Source organism: Lethenteron reissneri, chromosome 24, assembly GCF_015708825.2.
Source record: "Lethenteron reissneri isolate LAM-NWPU_2019-01 chromosome 24, ASM1570882v1, whole genome shotgun sequence".
Lineage (NCBI taxonomy): Eukaryota > Metazoa > Chordata > Hyperoartia > Petromyzontiformes > Petromyzontidae > Lethenteron > Lethenteron reissneri.
The window spans coordinates 1,483,035-1,505,598 of NC_083802.1; the positions used below are offsets into that span (position 1 = coordinate 1,483,035).

At 53.3% G+C, this 22,564-nt stretch overlaps 2 protein-coding genes across 2 annotated transcripts; one reads left to right on the top strand and one right to left on the bottom strand.

Moving 5' to 3' along the window:
* The first annotated feature begins 205 nt into the window (after positions 1-205).
* Positions 206-10,290, top strand: LOC133346391 (uncharacterized). Its single transcript, XM_061557913.1, has 6 exons — positions 206-742; positions 2,279-2,423; positions 5,261-5,478; positions 7,378-7,553; positions 8,235-8,499; positions 9,540-10,290. The coding sequence occupies exons 1-6, from the start codon at positions 685-687 to the stop codon at positions 9,725-9,727; spliced, it is 1,050 nt and encodes a 349-aa protein (XP_061413897.1). The 5' UTR covers positions 206-684; the 3' UTR covers positions 9,728-10,290.
* A 664-nt stretch (positions 10,291-10,954) lies between these two features.
* ELOF1 (elongation factor 1) lies at positions 10,955-22,025 on the bottom strand. Its single transcript, XM_061557914.1, has 4 exons — positions 21,895-22,025; positions 16,983-17,110; positions 13,446-13,516; positions 10,955-11,838 (listed from the first exon to the last, which is right to left on the bottom strand). Exons 2-4 carry the CDS (start codon positions 17,096-17,098, stop codon positions 11,774-11,776), a joined length of 252 nt encoding a protein of 83 aa, XP_061413898.1. The 5' UTR covers positions 17,099-17,110; positions 21,895-22,025; the 3' UTR covers positions 10,955-11,773.
* Between the last annotated feature and the right edge of the window lie 539 nt (positions 22,026-22,564).

The window sequence follows — 22,564 nt, forward strand, 5'->3', positions numbered from 1 at the left end:
GTGGTAAACTTGAAGTCACCGCCCACCTCCCACCCTCGCCCCGCCCCCTTTCCATCTTCGCCCCGCCCACTTTCCGCCCTCGCCCCGCCCCCTTTCCATCTTCGCCCCGCCCACCCTCTCCGTCTTGGCCCCGCCCCCACCCCGCGCACCTGCTTAAATAGCCGCGCTCGCCGCAAGGAGCGCCCCACAGAGCGCGCGCGGGGCAGGCGCAGAGCCGACGACTGAAGTTTGTCACTGCAGGCTGAAGAGGGGGGACTTGGGGTTCCGTGTTATGATAGGCGAGGAGACTTGCGATTTTTTTTGTTTTGTGTTCTCAAGTGCTCATTGCAGGCTGATCACAGAGTTAAGAGTGGAACCTGAGATCGGTGTTTTGATAGGCTAGGAGACCTGCGGTTTTTTTTGGTGTTCTGATAGGCTGATATCAGTCTCAGAGGGGAACTTTGGATCTGTGCTCTGATAGGCTAATCCAAGTCTAAGAAGGGAACTTGAGATCTATGCTCTGATAGGCTAATCCAAGTCTCAGAGGAGATCTTGAGATCTGTGCTCTGATAGGCTAATCCAAGTCTAAGAGGGGGGCCTGGGATCTGTGCTCTGATAGGCTAATCCAAGTCTAAGAGGGGGGCCTGGGATCTGTGCTCTGATTCAATAATCTCGACGAAGGGGTCTGGACACGTGTAGAGGACCATGTGTCACTGGGCGCCATCGACCCTGACGCTACTGGCGCTGCTAAGACTCGCTGGAGGTGAGTGGTGATGAGGTGATGGTGGTGAGGGGTGATGAGGTGATGGTGGTGAGGGGTTGTGGTGATTGTGGTGATGGTGAAGGTCTGACGGTCACGGTGCTAAGGGGGAATTGTGCTGACAGTGATTAGGGTGACGGTGATGAGAAGTGATGGGGATGATGGTGGTGAGGGTGGTAGTGATGGGGATGATGGTGGTGAGGGTGATAGTGATGGGGTTGATGGTGGTGAGGGTGATAGTGATGGGGTTGATGGTGGTGGTGTGAGTCGTGGTGAGGCGTTGAGGTGAGATGGTAATTGTGGTGAGTTCTAGCTTACTATGTAATAAGGGGCGACTAGGTGGTGGGGCGTGATAGGGGCGATAGTGATGGGGTTGATGGTGGTGAGGGGTCATGGTGATTGTGGTGGTGGTGGTGGTGAATGTTTGATGGTTACGGTGGTGAGGGGAAATGGTGATTGTGGTGAAGATTTGATGGTTACGGTGGTGAGGGGTCATGGTGATTGTGGTGAAGGTTTGATGGTTACGGTGGTGAGGGGAAATGGTGATTGTGGTGAAGGTTTGATGGTGACGGTGGTGAGGGGTCATGGTGATTGTGGTGAAGGTTTGATGGTGACGGTGGTGAGAGGAAATGGTGCTGACAGTGATAGTGATTGCGTTGATGGCGGTGTGAGTCATGGTGATGATGGTGGGGAGTGGTGATGGACCATGAACAGGTTCGCATGGCGAATGCAATGCCATTGTTGACGGTCGTAAATGAAATGAGTCAGTAAGCGCGCGGTGAGTGCGGTTGTTGCGGTTATTGTAGGCACAGGTGTCGTTGTGGTTAAAGTAGTTAGTGTGGTTACTGTTGTGGTTAAAAGTGTGGTTAATGTGTTACATTCTGGCGTGGCTAAAGCGGTCAGCGTGGTTGTTGTTTAATCCCGTGCGTGGTCATGGCTGTGGTTAAAGTGGCTTCGTGTGTTCTTCTTGGTTCTTTCGGTAAAGTCACGTAGAATGGAAATAATAAAATGATAATTAAACATAATAAAATAATTCTCACGACGTTTCGGCCGTAGAGTCTTCTCGACAGACCTGTTCTCCACCTGAGGACGGCTGCTTGCGTTGTGGCCGAAACGTCGTGAGAATTATTTTATAATGTTTTATTTTATTATTTTATTATTTCCATTCTACGTGATGACTTTACCGAAAGAACCAAGAAGGTGAATCCCTGCAGACACGAAAGCTTTAAATCGAAAAAAAAAATGACTTCGTGTGGTTGTTAGGATTTTTGCGCACAGCGTTGAAATACGGTGCTTTTTCTGGAAGACTTTTCCTGCTGTTTTTCCCCAAGATTTTCCTGTTGCGTGTACTCACTTTAAGATGTTTTCTTGTTCATGTTTTTCTTCTTTTGTTGCGGTCGCACCCGAGTCAAGAGCCGCGTGGCTCACAGGGTTATACACCTCATAAATAAATGAAAGCGAACACTGAAACTCCGTGCGTGGCTAACGCAGTCTTCTGGCACGGTTAACCCGGCGCGTCCCTCCGTGGTTGCCCTGCAGGCGAGCCGGGTCCGACGGTGCCTCGCTCTGTGCGCTTCTCGTCCCTCAACCTGAAGCACGTGGTGAGCTGGGAGCCGCCGCTGATGGGGCCGCGTCTCGCAGGGCGCCCCGCTCTGGCGCCACGCTACAGCGTGCAGGTCCTGGGGTGAGTGCGAGACGCCAAACCACACCGCTGCTGATCCTGCTGCTGCTGATCCTGCAGCTGCTGATGCAGCTGCTGATGCAGATGATGATGCAGCTGCCACAGCTGATGATGCAGCTGATGATGCAGCTGCTACTTGAGATATTTAATCGTAGCATTTTATTGGCAAACGCTGTGTTTTTACCGCCGGTACTTTTTACGACTAACCCTTGCGCTTTTATTTGTATTGCTTATTTAGTTCACAACTTTTAAAAGATTAATTTTATATTTAAAATAATATTTCATAACTTTTTGGGGGAAAAAAAATGCAATTGTATTATCCATTTTTTAAAATCTGTTACATCTGTCACGGAAATGGCGTCTAGTTTTTTTTTTGTTATTGATAAAAACCAGACTTAAGAGCTTTTTGGCTCACGGGGGTACTTCAAAATGAAAGCGAAACTCAACTGCGAAGTGAACTGGGGAGGTTGGGAGGCGGTCGGTCACCCTCCGGCAGCAGCAGCAGCAACTAAAATCGCGAGACGGTCAGAGGAGCGACAATGAGCGGGGGGGGGTAGCACGGTCCACGCTTCTATCTGTCAGTCGTCTCAGCCAGTCGTCTGCCAGTCGTCTCAGTCAGTCGTCTGCCAGTCGTCTCAGTCAGCCAACCCGTGGCCACCTGCAGGGTCTGTCCCGTGACCTCCTGCCAGAGAGCCTTCGACACTTCACGCGATGGCCTCAAAGTGCACCTAGCCTGGCGCTCGCCACTTAGCAGTGAATGGCGGGTGTTGAGTTGCTATATAATACCCCCCAACCCTAAAACCTTAACCGGCCGTTTGGCCGAGCGCTGTTAGCGAGCGCCTATTAAGGCCGATGAGGTGTTGTGGCCAGAACCCCGTACCCGGCTGCCTTTGTCTCCCCAGTGCTGATGTTTTACACGTACCGCAACCAGGTAACTATCTTTTTTATTTTTCTGGCCGAGTCGACATAGGGGAGGCCCAGGACATTCGCTTCAGATATATTCGGCACCAATGTTGGGCCGGGAGCGGCAATCGAACTCGGGTCGCCGGGTTCGTAGCGCAGCGCGTTAACCAATGCGCCACCGCTCCCCACGCCCACACGCAGCAATGGACACGTGTGCACGTCAATACGAGTAGCCAAGGCCTTCATGACAGGCGTGTCGTTGCCTCTCGGCTAACAACAGATATAAGCAGGTCCACTGCATATTGCCAGTCTGCGGCTCCAGTGTCACACGCGTGGTGTGTGTGTGTGATCTGAAAGGGAACGGTAGTGGAGCGATTAGCGTGCTGCGTCACGAACCGGGCTACCCAAGTTCGATTCCCACTCACGGCCAACACCCAGTGACGATTATTTGAACAGGTCCTGGGCCTCTCCTAGGTCGACTCAGCCTGAAACGAGTACCTGGTGCGGTGTGTAAAACATCGCCACTGGGGAGACAAAGACGGGCGGGCGTGGTGTTGGTCACCCGCCACCTCGTGTGCCGTGCCAGCCTTCATAGGTACTGCTAGCAGCAAACAGCACTTGCCCCAACAGTCTGTTAAGGCTATATGGGGGGGGGGGAATCTTTGTCTTTGTGGTCCGATGACCCACGCACGATTCTACACGATCGGCGTAATCGAGAAAAATGCGCACAAGCCATTAGCAGTCCACGTGACCCCATCGGCACAACGCAGGAATTCAGGGCACGCACCAACTCCCAGCGCCCTGGCCCTTTTCTTTTCACTCCTCACGGTCACAATCAGAGAGCCGGCGCTTTGTCAAACCCCGTCTGTGACGCCACCCACGACGAGCCTCTTGCTTGCTTTTGACTCGATGACGAGACGTCAAGCTGCCCAGCGAGTCGAACTTGCAGCGGACGCCGTCGGAATGCGTTTAGAGATATTCAATCGCTCAGTGACTCAGTGTCACCCACCCCCCCCTCCTCCTCCGCACTCACGCACCCCCAGCGAGTTCACAGAACGAAACTCCTCGGCCCGTGCGCCAAATCTCGCCCACGCGATTCAAGACGCGCGGCCGCAAGCCGCAAGGGGTGTTCACTTACTTACAAGCGCTCGCCCCAAGCGGCTGTACGGGGCCGTACGTGTGACCTGTGCCCTCGGTTGTATAAAGTATGGGGTTGTTCTGCACGGTGTACGTTTGGGCAGCGGTAGTGTAGAGGTTGTCTCACGGAGCTACGAAGGCAGCCAGTTTGACATGTAGTAGGAGGGCTTTTGCGAACAATATTGTCCGTAATACACGTTTTTGGGTTCGATCGCGTAAATATAAACGTGTCGTTAAACCGGCCGCCATCCGACACAGCCCATTAGTAAGGTTTGTCACGTTACCTGCATGTTTGTTTACGTGACAAACCTTACTGATTGGCCGTGTCGGGTGGTGGCGGGTTTGACGACACATTTATATTTGCCTCAACTATGAAGCCAGCCAACTGAGTATGCTGCTCACAGCTGGCATCAGCGGCGATCGTCTGAACCAGTTGTCGGTCCCCTGTCGGGTCGACTCAGCCAAAAATAAGCACGTGTCGCTGGTCGCACCGTAACCCTGGCGCGTTGTGTCGGAGTTCACAGGTGCGCGCTCACCCCACCTGTCCCAACAGGTGGGGTGAGCGCGCTTCACATCTAAACTTAACACACATTTGAAAGGGGGCACCCCCAGTGGCAGCTGTCCCTTGTACGGCACCACGTGGTGTTGGCCCACCCACCCCCTCGTGTGCCGTGCCGGCTTTCGCAGCTACTCGCTAAGCAGCACTCGCCCCAACAGTCGAGTTACAGGCTACACGGGTTGATCTTTGTCTTTGTCTATAACTCGTCCGTCTTATCTGTACATCCGCGCGTGCGACACAGCGAGGGCTGGGAGGTGTGGAGAGACGTCCCCGGCTGCGTGTCCACGCCGCGCACCGAGTGCGACGTCAGCGACCCCCTCGACGAGCCGGAGCTCGCCTACCGCGCCCGCGTGGCGCTCGACCCCCCGCCGACGACCCTCCTGCCGGGGGCCCCTTCTCCGCAAGCGCCCTCGGGGACCCAGTGGGCATACAGCGACGAATTCATGCCCTCGCGCGACAGTACGTTTGCTGTCCCCGGTCCCCGTCCCCCCGTCCCCAGCACCTCCGGTTATGTACGCACGTATGTTGAACGTCTCTCGCATCGTACGTAGCAAATCGTGGTTACGTAGCGCGGTTGTGCTACGTACGGTGTGAAAGAAGGTCAACATGTGTTCTATTTACATACATGCATACTGACATGCCTACACACCCACGACAATTTCACACAAAGACGACCCCCCCGGTATCGCCTGAACAGACTGTGGGGGTGAGCGCCTTTAGCGAGCAGCTACGAATGCCGCAAGGCACACGGAGGGGTGGGTGGTCAGGACCACCGCAGCTGCCTTTGTCTCTCCCAGTGGTGATATTCAGACACCGCACCAGGCACTCGTTTGAGGCCGAATCGACCTAGGGAAGGCCTGGGACCGGTTCAAATAATCGCCACTGGTTTTGGCTGTGAGCGGGGGGTTCGTAGTGCAGTTCGCTTACCGCTGCACCACCGCTCCCCCCCCCACCCCGCACGCACGAGAGACGCACACGCGCACTGCCGCTGGTGGCGTTGACGATCTGGTCATTGCTGTTATAACATAATCAACAGCGTTGTTGTGGAGAATATAGGTGACGGGAGTAATATAAATATCCAGGTTTGGTTTGATACATTGCGTTGCCAGGCAGCGGCAGCCGCGACGAGCCACCGCTACCAACACTCGCCCGAGCTCTGCAGTCCTCTATATAATAAGATATTTTCAGCCAAAGAATGAGGGTTTGTAGACAATATGCCTCCATCTTCTTGGTTCTTTCGGTAAAGTCACGTAGAATGGAAATAATAAAATAATAAAAATAAAACATCATAAAATATTTATTATTTTATTATGTTTTATTATTATTTTATTATTTCGAAGAACCAAGAAGATGAATCCCTGCAGTCACGAAAGCTTTAAATCGAAATATGCCTCCACTTCACATCCGTCCACGTACAAAATAGAAGTTGTATTCGTTGTTGTACATCTCGTCAGCCACACGGCCTCCTGGCGGTGCCAAACTTGAGCAGCGTCAGAAGTAAACGCGCGGCGGATTTCGGCATTCAGTGCCTCATCAGCAGAGCCTAAGGCTCGCCTGAAGCAATGCTGCTGAACTGCTCGGCATTGATAGGCAAGGACTTCCCAGACGTTTCGTGGTAAATGCTGCTCCCTCTGAGGAGTGATGTCACCACCACCTCGTGGTGAAAGGCAGTCCGTGCTGTTGGTGGCCGTGCTTGTGGCTACAGTGGTGGTGGGGGAGCGGTGGTGCAGCGGTTAGCGCGCTGAGACCCGAGTGCGCTGCTCCCGCTCACGGCCAACACTGGTGACGATTATCCAGAACCGGTCATGGGCCTCCCCGAGGTCGACTCAGCCTCAAATGAGTACCTGGTCCGGTGTATAAGCATCACCGCTGGAGAGACAAAGGCGTCCGGGCGTGGTGTTGGCCACCCACCTGCTCATGTGCCGTACCCGGCCTTCACAAGTGCTCACGAACAGCACTTGCCCCAACAGTCTGTCAAGGCTATACGGGGGATCGTTGTCTTTGTAGTGGCACCACTCATCCCATACAGTCAATCCATGGCGCCTCGGTCTTCGACACTTCACCTGATAGCCTCAAAGTGCACCTAGCCTGGCACGAACGCCGTGGTGACGTCGCCGGCACCTCGTGGCGAACAGCAATTGTTGTTGGCGCCGAGTGATTGTTGGTGCCATGGGAGTCAATGTTGCGATTTTAAATTTTGATGAGAATGATGGCGGTGGTGGTCGTTTTCCGACAGCTACATCCGTCTCTGTACACGCATCTGTGCGTGCGCGTCTCTGCGTATGTCTGTCTCTGCGCGTGTGCGTTCGCGTCTCTCAGCGCGTCCGCTTACCTCCATCCGTGTCTGTGCCCGCGCAGCGCTGCTGAGCGCCGTGTCTCTGTCGGCGCTGGGTGGCAACGCCAGCGTGGAGCTGCTGCTTACGGAGCCGCTCACTCCGCTGCGGGACGCGAGCGGTGAGCTGGTGCCGCTCAGCGGCGCCGTGCCCGACCTCATCTACCTCTTCATCTACTGGAGGGACGGCAGCTCGGTAGAGGTGCGGCCCGCACCGCGGAGACAACGGGGGGGGGTAGTTGGTGGGTGTGATGACGGGAGATTTGGATAGGATGGCGAGTGGGAGATTGAATGGGAGTATTGGCGGGAGAGTGGGTGAGAAAGTTGGTGGCAGAGTGGGTAAGGAAAGTTGACGAGAGTGTGGGTGGGAGATTGTTAAGACAGTGAGAGTGCGCGACCGAAAATGAACACGTGAGTAGTCTCAACAGGTGTGTAATCATTGGGAGAGATATTTGGCAAGATGGTCTAGGAATGAGTGGCATATCGGGTGGCAGAGTGAATGGGCCTGATGATCGGAGGAGTCGGTGTGTGGGCGAGTTATTAGGGAGAAGCGTGGGTGGATGGGCGAGATGTCTGGATATTTGGCGAGCGGGCGAGTGTGAGATCGGGTGGAATAACGTGGGTGGATGAAACGATGGAACATTGGCATCGTCGGCGGGTGTTGTGTTCCTGCTTGTTTGCATGGGGAGCGGTAGTCTGATGGTTCGCGCATTGGGCTTCGAACCCAGCGACCCGAGATCGTTTCCCGCTTGCCGCCAACACCGGCGACGATTACACGAACCCGTCCTGGGCCTCCCCTTGCATCGACTCGGCCTCAAACGAGTACCTGGTGCCGCCACTAGGGAGACGACAGGCGGTTCTTTGTGCGCGCGCGCCGTAACAGGAGGCGCTCACGGTGGCGGGCGACAAGCGCGCCGTGCTGCTGGAGGGTCTGGAGGGCGGCACGAGCTACTGCGTCCACGCGCAGGCCTGGGTGGACGCGTGGTCCCGCTGGGGGACCACCAGCGAGGTGGTGTGCGCCACCACGCTGGGCGACAGCGACGAGGAGCTGGAAGCACCGACGACGACGATGGTTAGAGAGGCGCGCACGGAGCCGCCCCGCGACACGGGGTGCGGCGACGCGCACTGGGAGGCACGGGCCGACACAGGTGAGGGGGGTGTACCTCGTGGCACACGCATCAAGGTCGTCGTCGCCATCACTATCACCGGCTTCCGTTCCTCCCTTAAAACAAAACCCCGAGCCCATCTTCATCCTGCTGCTGCTGCTGTTGCCAGCTACGACCAGTGCTACCCCAAACACTTACCCTCATCTCTATCAATACCCCAACCCCTATCACTACCCCAACCCCTATCACTACCCCAACCCCTATCACTACCCCAACCTCTATCACTACCCCAACCCTACCTTAACCTCTCCTGCCCATTCTCCTGTCACCCTAACTACACACCACCACTTTTAACAACAACCCCACTCTTTATCTCAACCACCATCATCTTACGTACAATTTTGTCATAGTTTTAAATAGCGCCTTGGAATAAGCCGCCATGTAAAACTAGACGAGATGAGACGACATGAGAGTAATGTCAGCACGACGCCCCTCCACTCCGTCCCCTCCACTCCGTCCCCTCCCTCCCCGATGGCCCTTCCGTGACCCATGTGCCCTGTTACGGTCACTCATCCCTCGGCCCGAGCGTTGCCCCTGCCATCCGTATCGCTCGATGTTGTTACCGCTTTTTAAACTTTGTTACGGAACGCCTTGAGTTCCGCTAAGACGCTAGATAAATCTAAATTTAGATAAACACGAACAAAAACCCCAGTGGAGCATCGACTTGACATCAACCAGCAAATGCACCGTCAACACGCGGCCAACATCAACACCATACCAACATGATATCATGATATCGACACTGACCATGTAGAGATTGGGTCATGTGGACCCCTGACTGGAACATAGAGCATTGGGTCGAGATAACTACCCGAATGCCTCATGTATTAGTAATGTTTGCAAGTGTGTGTCCGCGTGTTGTGTCTGGCGTGTGTACATGTCCCAATGTCTTGTGTGCGCACACGTCTGTGAGCATCCCAGTGGCCTGTACGAGTCTCTGTTGTGTACCCTTGTGCCCACGTGCATGTGCGTACCCGTGTGTCCATGTGTTGATGTCTGTGTGTGTCCGTGTGGTCCCACAGGCACGGGCTGGGTGTACGGGCTGGTCGCTGGGGCGGCCCTGCTCGGCTTCGGCACGGGCCTGAGCCTGAGCCTCTGTCTGGTGAAATGCATCCGTCGACCCAACTCCGTGCACCCCTTCAGCATCCCTGCTCCCTCCGACATGCCCACGTCACCCACCCGGCTCACGGGGCCCGAAAGGATAATCTAGGGAGACCAAAACTCCCCCGGCCCATTCACTCCACACGTCCGATGGGCTACGTGCGATGTGGCAGAGGAGTTGGACGTGACACGCACACGCGGGACGCTCGCCTGGACAATGTGCAAGGGGATGTCTCCCGGAGAGCGACCGCTTGTATTTGGAAGCAAGCGACCGTTCTCACGTTCGTGGGGTGGGGTCCAGTTGGGGTGTCGTCTCTCTGAACCTCAAGCCGTGGCCTTCTCCCAAGTCCACTCAGCCTAAACCAACAAAATGAACACTCGGCGGTGGCGGCGAGGTGAACTTCAGTGGCGGGGAGGCAGCGCAGGTGCTGTCCCACGCCGCCCGCAAGAGGCGCTCGCTAACAGCGCTGATCCCAGCTCTCTCTGCAAGGCAAGGCAGGGACGTGCACACACCCTCGCACGCGACGCGGTACTCGGAGTGAGCACGTGCATCAAGGGCGCGCCTCGGATCGGGAAGGAAAAACCAGCGCAGGACGCGAGGTTCAACCGCCCAACCAGCTGCCAGGATATGAGATGCATCCTTGCCAACTCCCGTCTCACCCCCCCCCCGGCTCCCACCACCCTCCCCCCACTCTCCCATCCTCCTCCCCCAGCTCCCACCTTCTCCCTCTCCCACCCTCCTCCCCCAGCTCCCACCATCCTCCCCCCACTCTCCCATCCTCCTCTCCCCTCTGCCACCTGCACCCCCCCATCCCACTCGCCCTCCTGTTTACAACCATTTAGGGACAACGGCGACCCTACCTGAAACTTGAATAATTTTATACATTGCACTGCGCGTGGTTTTATATCAAAGATGCCTTATTTATTGACGCTCTATTTATTAGTAATGCGTGTTGGTTGCGCCGCGGTTTTATATCAAAGATGCCTTATTTATTGACACTATTTATGAGTAATGCGTGTTGGTTGCGCAGCACTGCCCCTGCGTCACGCCACGGTGGAGTTGGCAGCATGGATGATTTTGTAACGAAGATAAAGCAACGGGAAAACACGTGCTGCGTGGTGGTGTGCTCTGTGTGGTGGGGTGATGTACTGGCGTGGTGGTGTGCTGTGTGGTAGCGCACTGTGTGGTGCGTAGTGTGGTGGGGTGTTGTGCTGTGTGGTGGTGCACTGTGAGGTGATGTGCTCAGCTGCGGTGGTGTGAATGTGTATGCTGTGTGATGACGTGACAAGACCGGCAATGCATCAACGCATCGACTCCACGACGCTTTTCAACTCGTCTGGTCTCCAAAGTCTTTAATTGGCGACAGTGGCGTGGCCTTCTGAGCCCCGCACGACTTCACGCATCGTCGTCGCTAGGAAGCCGCCCACGTAATCACCGCGGCCCCAAAGTCTCGTCCCTGGCTTGCCATCGCCTGGCTTTGGCCAACTCTATCATCGATTTGGCCAGTTTTCTCTCGGGCGCCATTCTTGATAGCAAGACGGCATTAGGCTAAAACAATTTGCATTCACATCGGATCATGTTTAGGAGAGTTATCAAGATGCCCCCCCACCCCCCCCCTGCTACAGACGGACGGAGCCCACGACTAAATGCTTTCAACAACAGTTGGAAAGTGTAAAAAAGCACCAATGGGCTCTCAATCACCAAACCCCACCTCTCTCCCCGTGCCACTCGCTCTCCGCCTTGTCACACTCGCGAGCCACGCGCCTAAGCACTGCTGAAACCCCCCAGAAGGGGGTTTGTCGACCGTCCGCCGGTGATACTCCGACCGTTTATTTAACTTCGCAAGACATCGAACGCATTTCTACTTATAAAAAAACACACAAACGTGGCGCAATCAAGTATATCGAGACGCAATCGCGGCGGCCTCAATTCAACGGTCACAGTTGAGGTTACCGTTGCGGTTATCGCCCGGCAACGGCGGTTCTGACGGTGCAACGTTAACCCCGCGTCACCGCCACGAACGGGGGCCTCCCACCATAATCCTCCAGCACCACCTCCGTTGTTGAACTCCGGGCTCCCCTGTTTGTTGGTCGGAAGTGTGGCACGGCCGTCAGCGAAGCCGCGCTGCTGCTGCTGCTGATGATGCTGCTGCTGCTATTGGTTGGCCGCCTCGCAGGCGTCTATCCAGTCACTGTAAACGTCCACGGCTTCCGAGAGGTCTGGGCGCAGGGGTCAAGGGTCAAGGGGCAAGCGGCAGACTGGCGTGCGGCACATCTCGTCAGCACGGCTCGTCGGCACGTCGCTCGCACACTCCGCGGTCCGCGTGTGGGCGTGCGAAGCACCTCTCACACTCCCACTCTCTCGCACGCACATCACCTCGATTTGATACCGAAACGGGGGGCAGGATTTCTCCATAACTGTGGTTGTCAGCTGACGAGGTCGGTTATTGTAATTCAGCAAAACGTCACACGAGTACTCGAATTGTAAATGTTGCAGTGGGTTTACTCTCCAACACACTGTGCTCAACTAATAACGAATTGGCACTTTTTCTTACGTGACAAACCTTACTAATTGGCTGTGTCGGATGGTGGCGGGTTTAACGACACATTTATATTTACGTGATCTCACCCAAAAAAACTCTCATGGGCATATCACACGCTCGCAGCGACAACCTCCATTCGCCACTAAGTGGTTTTGACGTCACCACGGCGCTTGTGCCAGGCTAGGTGTATTTTGAGGTCACGTAAAGTTTAAATGTCTCACTGCTGGCAGGAGCTCACGGACCAGACCCAGTTGCCATGGGTTGACTGAGATGACTGGCAGATGCACCACCTGTGCTCTCCTCTATGCCAGCTTGCTGTGTTTTTGGCATCTGGGCGTTTCGCTCGTTGTTGCGAGCGTCACTCCTCTGCCCTCCGTTGTTGCTGGAGGGCGACTGCCTCCAACTGCCCAGTAGCAGCGTCCTTCACGAGCCTCCTCCACACAGGCCGATTGTGACACCGCTGGGAGCAGTCATCGGCAAGTCAACTCAGCTCCACATCCTTCTGTACTACATCAGCTCCACCTCTTCCCACGCCCATGCTTCTCACTCACCCACTCACTCACACATCAGTCCCATCTCTTCTCAAGCCTGTGCGGCCCCTGTTTAGCCCCTGTTTAGCCCCCTCTCTATCCAGCCAAACAGAAACTGCGTGGGCATGCAGTGGCTGGGCACGCGAGCTAAATAACCCAGCCAACGCAACCTCGCCTGCCGGCGGAGCTCACCGATGGAACTGTGTCCAGACCTTTCAAGCGTGCGAGCTCCTCACGCAATGCGGTCTGGGTTAAACCCAGGATTTACCGGCACAGATGTTCAATTAAAAGGGCTCCACGTTTCGCAAGCACAGAGAAGGGAGGGCGCCTAACCGTGGCGGAGGAGAAGCTCTCACAAACACTCGTGTGGGTGTGCGTATCCGGTCGGCAAGTCTCTCAAACACACACATGTGACTGCGGGCAGCCCCAACCCTAACAATAGTTGGGTCTGGTGGAGTGTCAACGTGTGGTACAGCATGTGTCGACGTGTGTGTGTGTGTAAGAATGTGTGTATATAGTGTACGTGTACAAGTGTGTTCATGTGAAAGTGCGTGTCTGTATTGTTTGCGTGTCTGAAAGTGTACGGGTGTGCGAAAGTGCGTGTAAGCATGCGAATGTGTTCGTGTGTGTGTCTGTGCCCGAGTCTGGGTGAAAGGGTGTGTTTTAGGAGTGTCTACGTAAGAGTCTCTGTGTGTGTGTCCGTCTGTGCGAGCGTCCTTGTACGGCAGGTGTAGGCGTGACCTCAAGAGGATACACGTGATGGGCGTCTGAAACTCCTCCAGGCAAACGGTACACGAGATCACGCCCGTGTTCCTTTCGCGATCCCTACACACACAAGACAAAGATTCCACAATATATAGCCTTCACACACTGCTGGTGCCGTTAGCAAGCACCTCTGAAGGCCGGCAGGCAGGTGCACGAGGGGAGGTGGCCAACGCCACACCTCAGCTGCCTTCGTCTCCCCAGTGGGGCGATGTTTACACACCGCACCAGGTTCAGATAATCGTCTCTGGTGTTGACCGTGAGCGGGAATCGAACTCGGGTCGTCGAGTTCGTAGTGCAGCACGCTAACCGTTGCACTACCGCTCTCAATACAATACACACACAGCACCCAATTACCAGCATCACAACACGGAAACGCTAACCACACACACTGCTCTCTACTAATGTAGGCGACAGATGCCATTCGCCGCTAAGCAGCGTCACCACAGCTCTTGTGCCAGGCTAGGGGCAGTTTGAGGCAATGTAAAATGTCAAGAGGTTCGCTGGGAGGTCAAGGGACAAACCCGGGGTAACTGGCCGAGTTGACTTACAAAGGCAATGATCCCCCACACAGCTTTTGACAGATTTCTTGGGCAAGCGCCGTTAGTGAGCGTCGATAAACGTCACACAAACAACATTCACCACCAAGTGCTTGTGATGTCACCACGGTGATCGCTTGTGCCATGCTAGGTGCACTTTTAGGGCAGGTGAAGTGTCGGAGGCTAGCCAACAGGAAGTCACGGGACAGATCCAGGTGCTGTGGGATGACTGCTGTGCCAGGCTAGATGCAGGAGGAAAATAACATTTACAGTATACAATAGGCAACGTTTCAGGCAATGGCCCTTCTTCACGAACACATAGAAGCCAAAGAGGTTGGGTGTCCTCTACGTGCCGTTAAGGGCAATCGCCCAAAACGTCGCCTATTCAATATTTGACCTTTGTAAGGTCACGTGTTGAGGTACGTATTTGAGTTGGGTTGTTTGGAGTTTGCGTGTCTCTTTCCCCGTGGTCGCGTGGATTTTTTTTCTCCGGGTCCTCGGGTTTTCCCCTCCACATTTAGAAACATGCATTGAGATTATTTAGATTATTAAGCTGGTATAGATTTCCACACGATATGCCAATTTGTTGAGCTACAATGTGGCCAGGTCGCTTCTGAAAAGTATGTTAATGGCTCGGTGGGCTTGACCTGGCAAGAAAAGTTTAGTCTTATTTGAATACTCTTTGGTTCTTTCGGTAAAGTCACGTAGGTTTCAAAGAAAATAAATAAAATCACGACGTTTCGGGCGCAACACAGATATATACCTACGTGACTTTACCGAAAGAACCAAAGAGTATGGATCCCTGCAGTCATGAAAACTTTAAATTTATCTGAATACGTTAAAGTGATTTATTAACCTTTCCTATACTTGCTACTCCGATCATGTTTTTGCACCAAGTGTTGCTCTGACGTTCTGACCCCATGCCCCCTAACTGGACACCCGTGAAAGAAAAGCGCTTGACAGCTCCTTGGATTTCTCCTGCAGCAGCAGCATCCCCCCTTACCAGTGCCCAACCTTATAACAGACCCATTCAGACCTCATCAATCTCAACGTTCATCCTACAAAGTCCCATCACAAGGGAGAAGCACAAACAGAAAAATGTTGTGCCCCAATTGAAACGGCTGTACGCCGTATGGACCTGAAAACTCAATTTCCATGCACAAGAATGCGCGGTAAACCGTGTTGGTTGACACGGTATGCTGCAGTATAAAATATTGTGATTGGATTGGTTTTGTTGGTGAGGTTGTGGTGTTGTTGGTGAGGTTGTTGTGGTGTTTGTGAGGTTGTTGTGGTGTTGTTGGTGAGGTTGTGTTGTTGTTGGTGAGGTTGTGTTGTTGTTGGTGAGGTTGTGGTGTTGTTGGTGAGGTTGTGTTGTTGTTGGTGAGGTTGTTGTGGTGTTGTTGGTGAGGTTGTGGTGTTGTTGGTGAGGTTGTGTTGTTGTTGGTGAGGTTGTTGTGGTGTTTGTGAGGTTGTTGTGGTGTTGTTGGTGAGGTTGTGTTGTTGTTGGTGAGGTTGTGTTGTTGTTGGTGAGGTTGTTGTGGTGTTGGTGAGGTTGTTGTGGTGTTGTTGGTGAGGTTGTGTTGTTGTTGGTGAGGTTGTGGTGTTGTTGGTGAGGTTGTGTTGTTGTTGGTGAGGTTGTTGTGGTGTTTGTGAGGTTGTTGTGGTGTTGTTGGTGAGGTTGTGTTGTTGTTGGTGAGGTTGTGTTGTTGTTGGTGAGGTTGTTGTGGTGTTGGTGAGGTTGTTGTGGTGTTGTTGGTGAGGTTGTGTTGTTGTTGGTGAGGTTGTGGTGTTGTTGGTGAGGTTGTTGTGGTGTTGGTGAGGTTGTTGTGGTGTTGTTGGTGAGGTTGTGTTGTTGTTGGTGAGGTTGTGTTGTTGTTGGTGAGGTTGTGGTGTTGTTGGTGAGGTTGTTGTGGTGTTGTTGGTGAGGTTGTTGTGGTGTTGTTGGTGAGGTTGTGTTGTTGTTGGTGAGGTTGTGTTGTTGTTGGTGAGGTTGTGGTGTTGTTGGTGAGGTTGTTGTGGTGTTGGTGAGGTTGTTGTCTTGTTGGTGAGGTTGTGGTGTTGTTGTTGGTGAGGTTGTGGTGTTGTTGGCGAGGTTGTGGTGTTGTTGGTGAGGTTGTGGTGTTGTTGGTGAGGTTGTTGTGGTGTTGGTAAGGTTGTTGTGGTGTTGTTGGTGAGGTTGTGTTGTTGTTGGTGAGGTTGTGTTGTTGTTGGTGAGGTTGTGGTGTTGTTGGTGAGGTTGTTGTGGTGTTGTTGGTGAGGTTGTTGTGGTGTTGTTGGTGAGGTTGTTGTGGTGTTGTTGGTGAGGTTGTGTTGTTGTTGGTGAGGTTGTGTTGTTGTTGGTGAGGTTGTGGTGTTGTTGGTGAGGTTGTTGTGGTGTTGGTGAGGTTGTTGTGGTGTTGTTGGTGAGGTTGTTGTCTTGTTGGTGAGGTTGTGGTGTTGTTGTTGGTGAGGTTGTGGTGTTGTTGGCGAGGTTGTGGTGTTGTTGGTGAGGCTGTGGTGTTGGTGAGGTTGTGGTGTTGTTGGTGAGGCTGTGGTGTTGTTGGTAAGGTTGTGGTGTTGGTGAGGTTCTGGTGTTGTTGGTGAGGTTGTTTGGGTGTTGTTGGTGAGGTTGTGGTGTTGTTGGTGAGGTTGTTGTGTTGTTGTTGGTGAGGTTGTGGTGTTGGTGAGGTTGTGGTGTTGTTGGTGAGGTTGTGGTGTTGTTGGTGAGGTTGTGGTGTTGTTGGCGAGGTTGTGGTGTTGTTGGTGAGGTTCTGGTGTTGTTGGTGAGGTTGTTTGGGTGTTGTTGGTGAGGTTGTGGTGTTGTTGGTGAGGTTGTGGTGTTGTTGTTGGTGAGGTTGTGGTGTTGGTGAGGTTGTGGTGTTGTTGGTGAGGTTGTGGTGTTGTTGTTGGTGAGGTTGTTGTGGTGTTGTTGGTGCGGCTGTTTCGGTGGCGCCGTCACCACACGCGACCCGCTGGGTGCAGCCCCCCCCCCCCGGGGCACCGTGGCTCACATCTTGACGTCGCACGAGCGCTCGTGGTTACAGAAGGGGCAGGTGAACTGGGTCGCGAGGGTCCCCACCATCTTCTTCTTGGTCGGCGGCTTCCTCTTAGACTTCCGCCGGCCCATGACGGTGCCGCACTGCGCGCCGGGATAGATGACGGTGGGGGGGGAGAGAGACGCGGGCGGGGTGAGGGGGGGGAGACGCGGGCAGGGTGAGGGGATGGAGAGACGGGGGGGGGGGGGGTGTAAGACAGATGGAGAGACGGGGGGGACAGACGCAGAGAATAGGAGACATTCTAGATTAGAAGTTTTCGTGACTGCAAGGATTCATACTCATAGGTTCTTTCGGTAAAGCCACGTAGGTAAAGAATAAATAATAAATATTGAAAATAATTATCTAAATAAAATAGTAAAGCTATTATTATTGGTAATATCATTATTTATTATTTATTTCTTTTTCCCTACGTAATTTTACCGAAAAAACGTAAGAGTATGGATACATATTCTTTGGTTCTTTCGGTAAAGTCACGTAGGTATAAAATAAAATAAATAAAATCACGACGTTTCAACCGCAACACAAGCAATCATCATCAGGTGGTGAGTGTTGGTGGGTGGTGAGTGTTGGTGGGCGGTGGTGAGTGTTGGTGGTGAGTGTTGGTGGGTGGTGGTGAGTGTTCGTGGTGAGTGTTGGCGAGTGTTAGTGGTGAGTGTTAGTGATGAGTGTTGGTGGTGAGTGTTGGTGAGTGGTGGTGAGTGTTGGTGAGTGGTGGTGAGTGTTGGTGAGTGTTTGTGGTGAGTGTTAGTCGTGGTGAGTGTTGGTGGTGAGTGTTGGTGGTGAGTGTTGGTGGGTGGTGGTGAGTGTTCGTGGTGAGTGTTGGTGAGTGTTGGTGGTGAGTGTTTGTGGTGTTAGTCGTGGTGTTTGTGGTGAGTGTTAGTCGTGGTGAGTGTTGGTGGTGAGTGGTGGTGAGTGTTGGTGGGTGGTGGTGAGTGTTCGTGGTGAGTGTTGGTGAGTGTTGGTGGTGAGTGTTGGTGAGTGTTTGTGGTGTTAGTCGTGGTGTTTGTGGTGAGTGTTAGTCGTGGTGAGTGTTGGTGGTGAGTGGTGGTGAGTGTTGGTGGTGAGGGGTGTTGGTGGTGAGTGTTGGTGAGTGTTCGTGGTGAGTGTTGGTGAGTGTTGGTGAGTGGTGGTGATTGTTGGTGAGTGTTAGTCGTGGTGTTTGTGGTGTTAGTCGTGGTGAGTGTTGGTCGTGAGTGGTAGTGAGTGTTGGTGGTGAGTGTTGGTGGTGAGTGTTGGTGGTGAGTGTTGGTGGTGAGTGTTGGTGGTGTTAGTGGTGAGGAGTGTTGGTGGTGAGTGTTGGTGGTGAGTGTTGGTGATGAGTGTTGGTGGTGAGTGGTAGTCGTGGTGAGTGTTGGTGGTAGTGAGAGTGGTGAGTGTTGATGTGAGTGAGAGTGGTGAGTGTTGGTGGTGAGTGAGAGTGGTGAGTGTTGGTGGTGAGTGAGTGTTGGTGGTTAGGAGTGGTGAGTGTTAGTCGTGGTGAGTGTTGGTGGTGAGTGAGTGTTAGTGGTGAGTGGTGGTGAGTGTTGGTGGTGAGTGTTGGTGGTGAGTGAGTGGTGAGTGTTGGTGAGTGAGTGTTGGTGGTGAGTGTTTGTGGTGAGTGTTGGTGGTGAGTGAGTGAGTGAGTGTTGTTGTGAGTGAGAGTGGTGAGTGTTGGTGGTGGATGGTGAGTGTTGGTGGTGAGTGAGTGGTGAGTGTTGGTGAGTGAGAGTGGTGAGTGTTGGTGGTGGATGGTGAGTGTTGGTGGTGAGTGAGTGTTAGTGGTGAGTGTTGGTGAGTGTTTGTGGTGAGTGAGTGGTGAGTGTTGGTGGTGAGTGAGAGTGGTAAGTGTTGGTGGTGAGGAGTGGTGAGTGGTGAGTGTTAGTCGTGGTGAGTGTTGGTGGTGAGTGTTGGTGGTGAGTGTTGGTGGTGAGTGTTGGTGGTGAGTGTTGGTGGTGAGTGGTGAGTGTTTGTGGTGAGTGAGTGGTGAGTGTTGGTGGTGAGTGAGAGTGGTGAGTGCTGGTGGTGAGGAGTGGTGAGTGTTGATGGTGAGTGTTGGTGAGTGAGAGTGGTGAGTGTTGGTGGTGAGGAGTGGTGAGTGGTGAGTGTTAGTCGTGGTGAGTGTTGGTGGTGAGTGGTGAGTGTTTGTGGTGAGTGAGTGGTGAGTGTTGGTGGTGAGTGAGAGTGGTGAGTGTTGGTGGTGAGGAGTGGTGAGTGGTGAGTGTTAGTCGTGGTGAGTGTTGGTGGTGAGTGGTGAGTGTTAGTCGTGGTGAGTGTTGATGGTGAGTGTTGGTGAGTGAGAGTGGTGAGTGTTGATGGTGAGTGTTAGTCGTGGTGAGTAAGTGGTGAGTGTTAGTGGTGAGGGTGAGTGGTGAGTGTTAGTCGTGGTGAGTGTTGGTGGTGAGTGAGTGTTAGTGGTGAGGGTGAGTGTTGGTGGTGAGTGAGTGGTGAGTGTTAGTCGTGGTGAGTGTTGGTGGTGAGTGTTGGTGGTGAGTGAGTGTTAGTGGTGAGGGTGAGTGTTGGTGGTGAGTGAGTGGTGAGTGTTAGTCGTGGTGAGTGTTGGTGGTGAGTGTTAGTCGTGGTGAGTGTTGGTGGTGAGTGTTGGTGGTGAGTGAGTGGTGAGTGTTAGTCGTGGTGAGTGTTGGTGGTGAGTGTTAGTCGTGGTGAGTGTTGGTGGTGAGTGTTGGTGGTGAGTGAGTGGTGAGTGTTAGTCGTGGTGAGTGTTGGTGGTGAGTGTTGGTGGTGAGTGAGTGGTGAGTGTTAGTCGTGGTGAGTGTTGGTGGTGAGTGTTGGTGGTGAGTGTTGGTGGTGAGTGAGTGGTGAGTGTTGGTGGTGAGTGAGTGGTGAGTGTAGTCGTGGTGAGTGTTGGTGGTGAGTGTTGGGGTGGTGAGTGTAGTCGTGGGAGTGTGGTGGTGAGTGTTAGTCGTGGTGAGTGTTGGTGGTGAGTGTTAGTCGTGGTGAGTGTTGGTGGTGAGTGTTAGTCGTGGTGAGTGTTGATGGTGAGTGTTGGTGGTGAGTGAGTGGTGAGTGTTGGTGGTGAGTGAGTGGTGAGTGTTAGTCGTGGTGAGTGTTAGTGGTGAGTGTTGGTGGTGAGTGAGTGTTAGTGGTGAGGGTGAGTGTTGGTGGTGGTGAGTGGTGAGTGTTAGTCGTGGTGAGTGTTGGTGAGGGTGAGTGGTGTTAGTGGTGAGTGTTTATGAGTGTTGGTGAGTGAGAGTGGTGAGTGTTGGTGGTGAGGAGTGGTGAGTGTTAGTCGTGGTGAGTGTTGGTGAGGGTGAGTGTTAGTGGTGAGTGTTTGTGAGTGTTGGCGAGTGTTAGTCGTGGTGAGTGTTGGTGAGGGTGAGTGGTGAGTGTGAGTGGTGAGTGTTAGTGGTGAGTGTTTGTGAGTGTTGGTGAGTGTTGGTGAGTGTTAGTCGTGGTGAGTGTTGGTGGTGAGGAGTGGTGAGTGTTGATGGTGAGTGTTGGTGGTGAGGAGTGGTGAGTGTTGATGGTGAGTGTTGGTGGTGTGGAGTGGTGAGTGTTAGTCGTGGTGAGTGTTGGTGGTGAGTGAGTGGTGAGAGTAGTGAGTGAGAGTGGTGGTGAGTGTTGGTGGTGAGTGTTGATGGTGGTGAGTGAGAGTGGTGAGAGTAGTGAGTGAGAGTGGTGGTGAGAGTGGTGGTGAGAGTGGTGGTGAGTGTTGGTGGTGAGTGTTGGTGGTGAGTGTTGGTGGTGAGTGAGAGTGGTGGTGAGTGAGTGTTTGTGGTGGTGAGTGTTAGTCGTGGTGAGTAGTGAGTGTTGATGGTGAGTGTTCGTGGTGAGTGTTGGTGGTGAGTGAGTGGTGAGTGAGAGTGGTGGTGAGTGTTGATGGTGAGTGTTCGTGGTGAGTGTTGGTGGTGAGTGAGTGTTGGTGGTGAGTGTTGGTGGTGAGTGTTAGTCGTGGTGAGTAGTGAGTGTTGATGGTGAGTGTTCGTGGTGAGTGTTGGTGGTGAGTGTTGGTGGTGAGTGTTGGTGGTGAGTGTTGGTGGTGAGTGTTGGTGGTGAGTGTTGGTGGTGAGTGTTGGTGGTGAGTGTTGGTGGTGAGTGTTGGTGGTGAGTGTTGGTGGTGAGTGTTGGTGGTGAGTGAGTGGTGAGTGAGTGTTAGTCGTGGTGAGTAGTGAGTGTTGGTGGTGAGTGTTCGTGGTGAGTGTTGGTGGTGAGTGGGTGGTGAGTGAGAGTGGTGGTGAGTGTTGGTGGTGAGTGTTAGTCGTGGTGAGTAGTGAGTGTTGATGGTGAGTGTTCGTGGTGAGTGAGTGGTGAGTGAGAGTGGTGGTGAGTGTTGGTGGTGAGTGTTAGTCGTGGTGAGTAGTGAGTGTTGATGGTGAGTGTTCGTGGTGAGTGTTGGTGGTGAGTGAGTGGTGAGTGAGAGTGGTGGTGAGTGTTGGTGGTGAGTGTTAGTCGTGGTGAGTAGTGAGTGTTGATGGTGAGTGTTCGTGGTGAGTGTTGGTGGTGAGTGAGTGGTGAGTGAGAGTGGTGGTGAGTGTTGGTGGTGAGTGTTAGTCGTGGTGAGTAGTGAGTGTTGATGGTGAGTGTTCGTGGTGAGTGTTGGTGGTGAGTGAGTGGTGAGTGAGAGTGGTGGTGAGTGTTGGTGGTGAGTGTTAGTCGTGGTGAGTAGTGAGTGTTGATGGTGAGTGTTCGTGGTGAGTGTTGGTGGTGAGTGAGTGGTGAGTGAGAGTGGTGGTGAGTGTTGATTGTGAGTGCGAGTGGTGAGTGTTGGTGGTGAGTGTTAGTAGTGGTGAGTGTTGATGGTGAGTGAGTGGTGAGTGTTGGTGGTGAGTGTTTGTGGCGAGGAGTGGTGAGTAGTGAGTGAGTGGTGAGTGTTGGTGGTGAGTGTTGATGGTGGTGAGGAGTGTTTGTCTCCTCGCCACCCACGACTCACGCTGAACGATGGCGCGCGCGCGCGGCCTCAACTCGCGGTGAAGGCCTCTGAGGTGTCCGCAGCGCGAGGCCCCCCACCACGAAAAGTGCCGGTCTCAAAATCAATAAAATAATTAATTAAAAAATACATCGATCGTTATCTACGTGTACCGTCATGATATCGTGTGTCTCCACTCCCGCTACACCCACACACGTCGTCGAAATTATTTAATTCAAATCGTAGATTTATTAAAGTTAGACGACAAACGAGACAGGCAATGGGGTGGCCGCGGCTGTGGGGTGGGGGGGGGGTCCTAGCTGGTCGAGGTCTCGTGGTACGACACCGCCTCGGATTCTTAGGTTTCCTACGAATTGTCGGGGACCTCGGCCGAAGCGGAATGTTTGTGATTTAAAGATCGATTTTTTAAATATCGATTTTTAAAATATCGATTTTAAAAATATCGATTTTTAAAATATCGATTACAATGAGCGATCCCGATTTAAAAAAGCTAAAGACCCCCCCCGTGTAGCCTCTAACAGACTTGGGCAAGTGCTGTTAGTAGCGAGTAGCAGCAGCAGCGCCTATGAAGGAGACAAAGACAAAGATCCCCCGTGTAGCCTCTCACAGACTGACGGGGCAAGTGCTGTTAGCGAGTAGCAGCAGCAGCGCCTATGAAGGCCGCCTTTGTCTC

Bases quoted from the DNA above. Each gene is read 5' to 3' on its own strand.
- LOC133346391 (XM_061557913.1), top strand. From the start codon at position 685: ATGTGTCACTGGGCGCCATCGACCCTGACGCTACTGGCGCTGCTAAGA. The intron at 2,424-5,260 runs GTGAGTGCGAGA...CGTGCGACACAG, and splicing joins TACAGCGTGCAGGTCCTGGG to CGAGGGCTGGGAGGTGTGGA. The intron at 5,479-7,377 runs GTACGTTTGCTG...GTGCCCGCGCAG, and splicing joins ATTCATGCCCTCGCGCGACA to CGCTGCTGAGCGCCGTGTCT.
- ELOF1 (XM_061557914.1), bottom strand. From the start codon at position 17,098: ATGGGCCGGCGGAAGTCTAAGAGGAAGCCGCCGACCAAGAAGAAGATG. The intron at 13,517-16,982 runs GTGAGCCACGGT...TTGTGTGTGTAG, and splicing joins CGCTCGTGCGACGTCAAGAT to GGATCGCGAAAGGAACACGG. The intron at 11,839-13,445 runs GTATCCTCTTGA...CCCTGCGCCCAG, and splicing joins GTTTCAGACGCCCATCACGT to ACCTCTCGGAAGCCGTGGAC.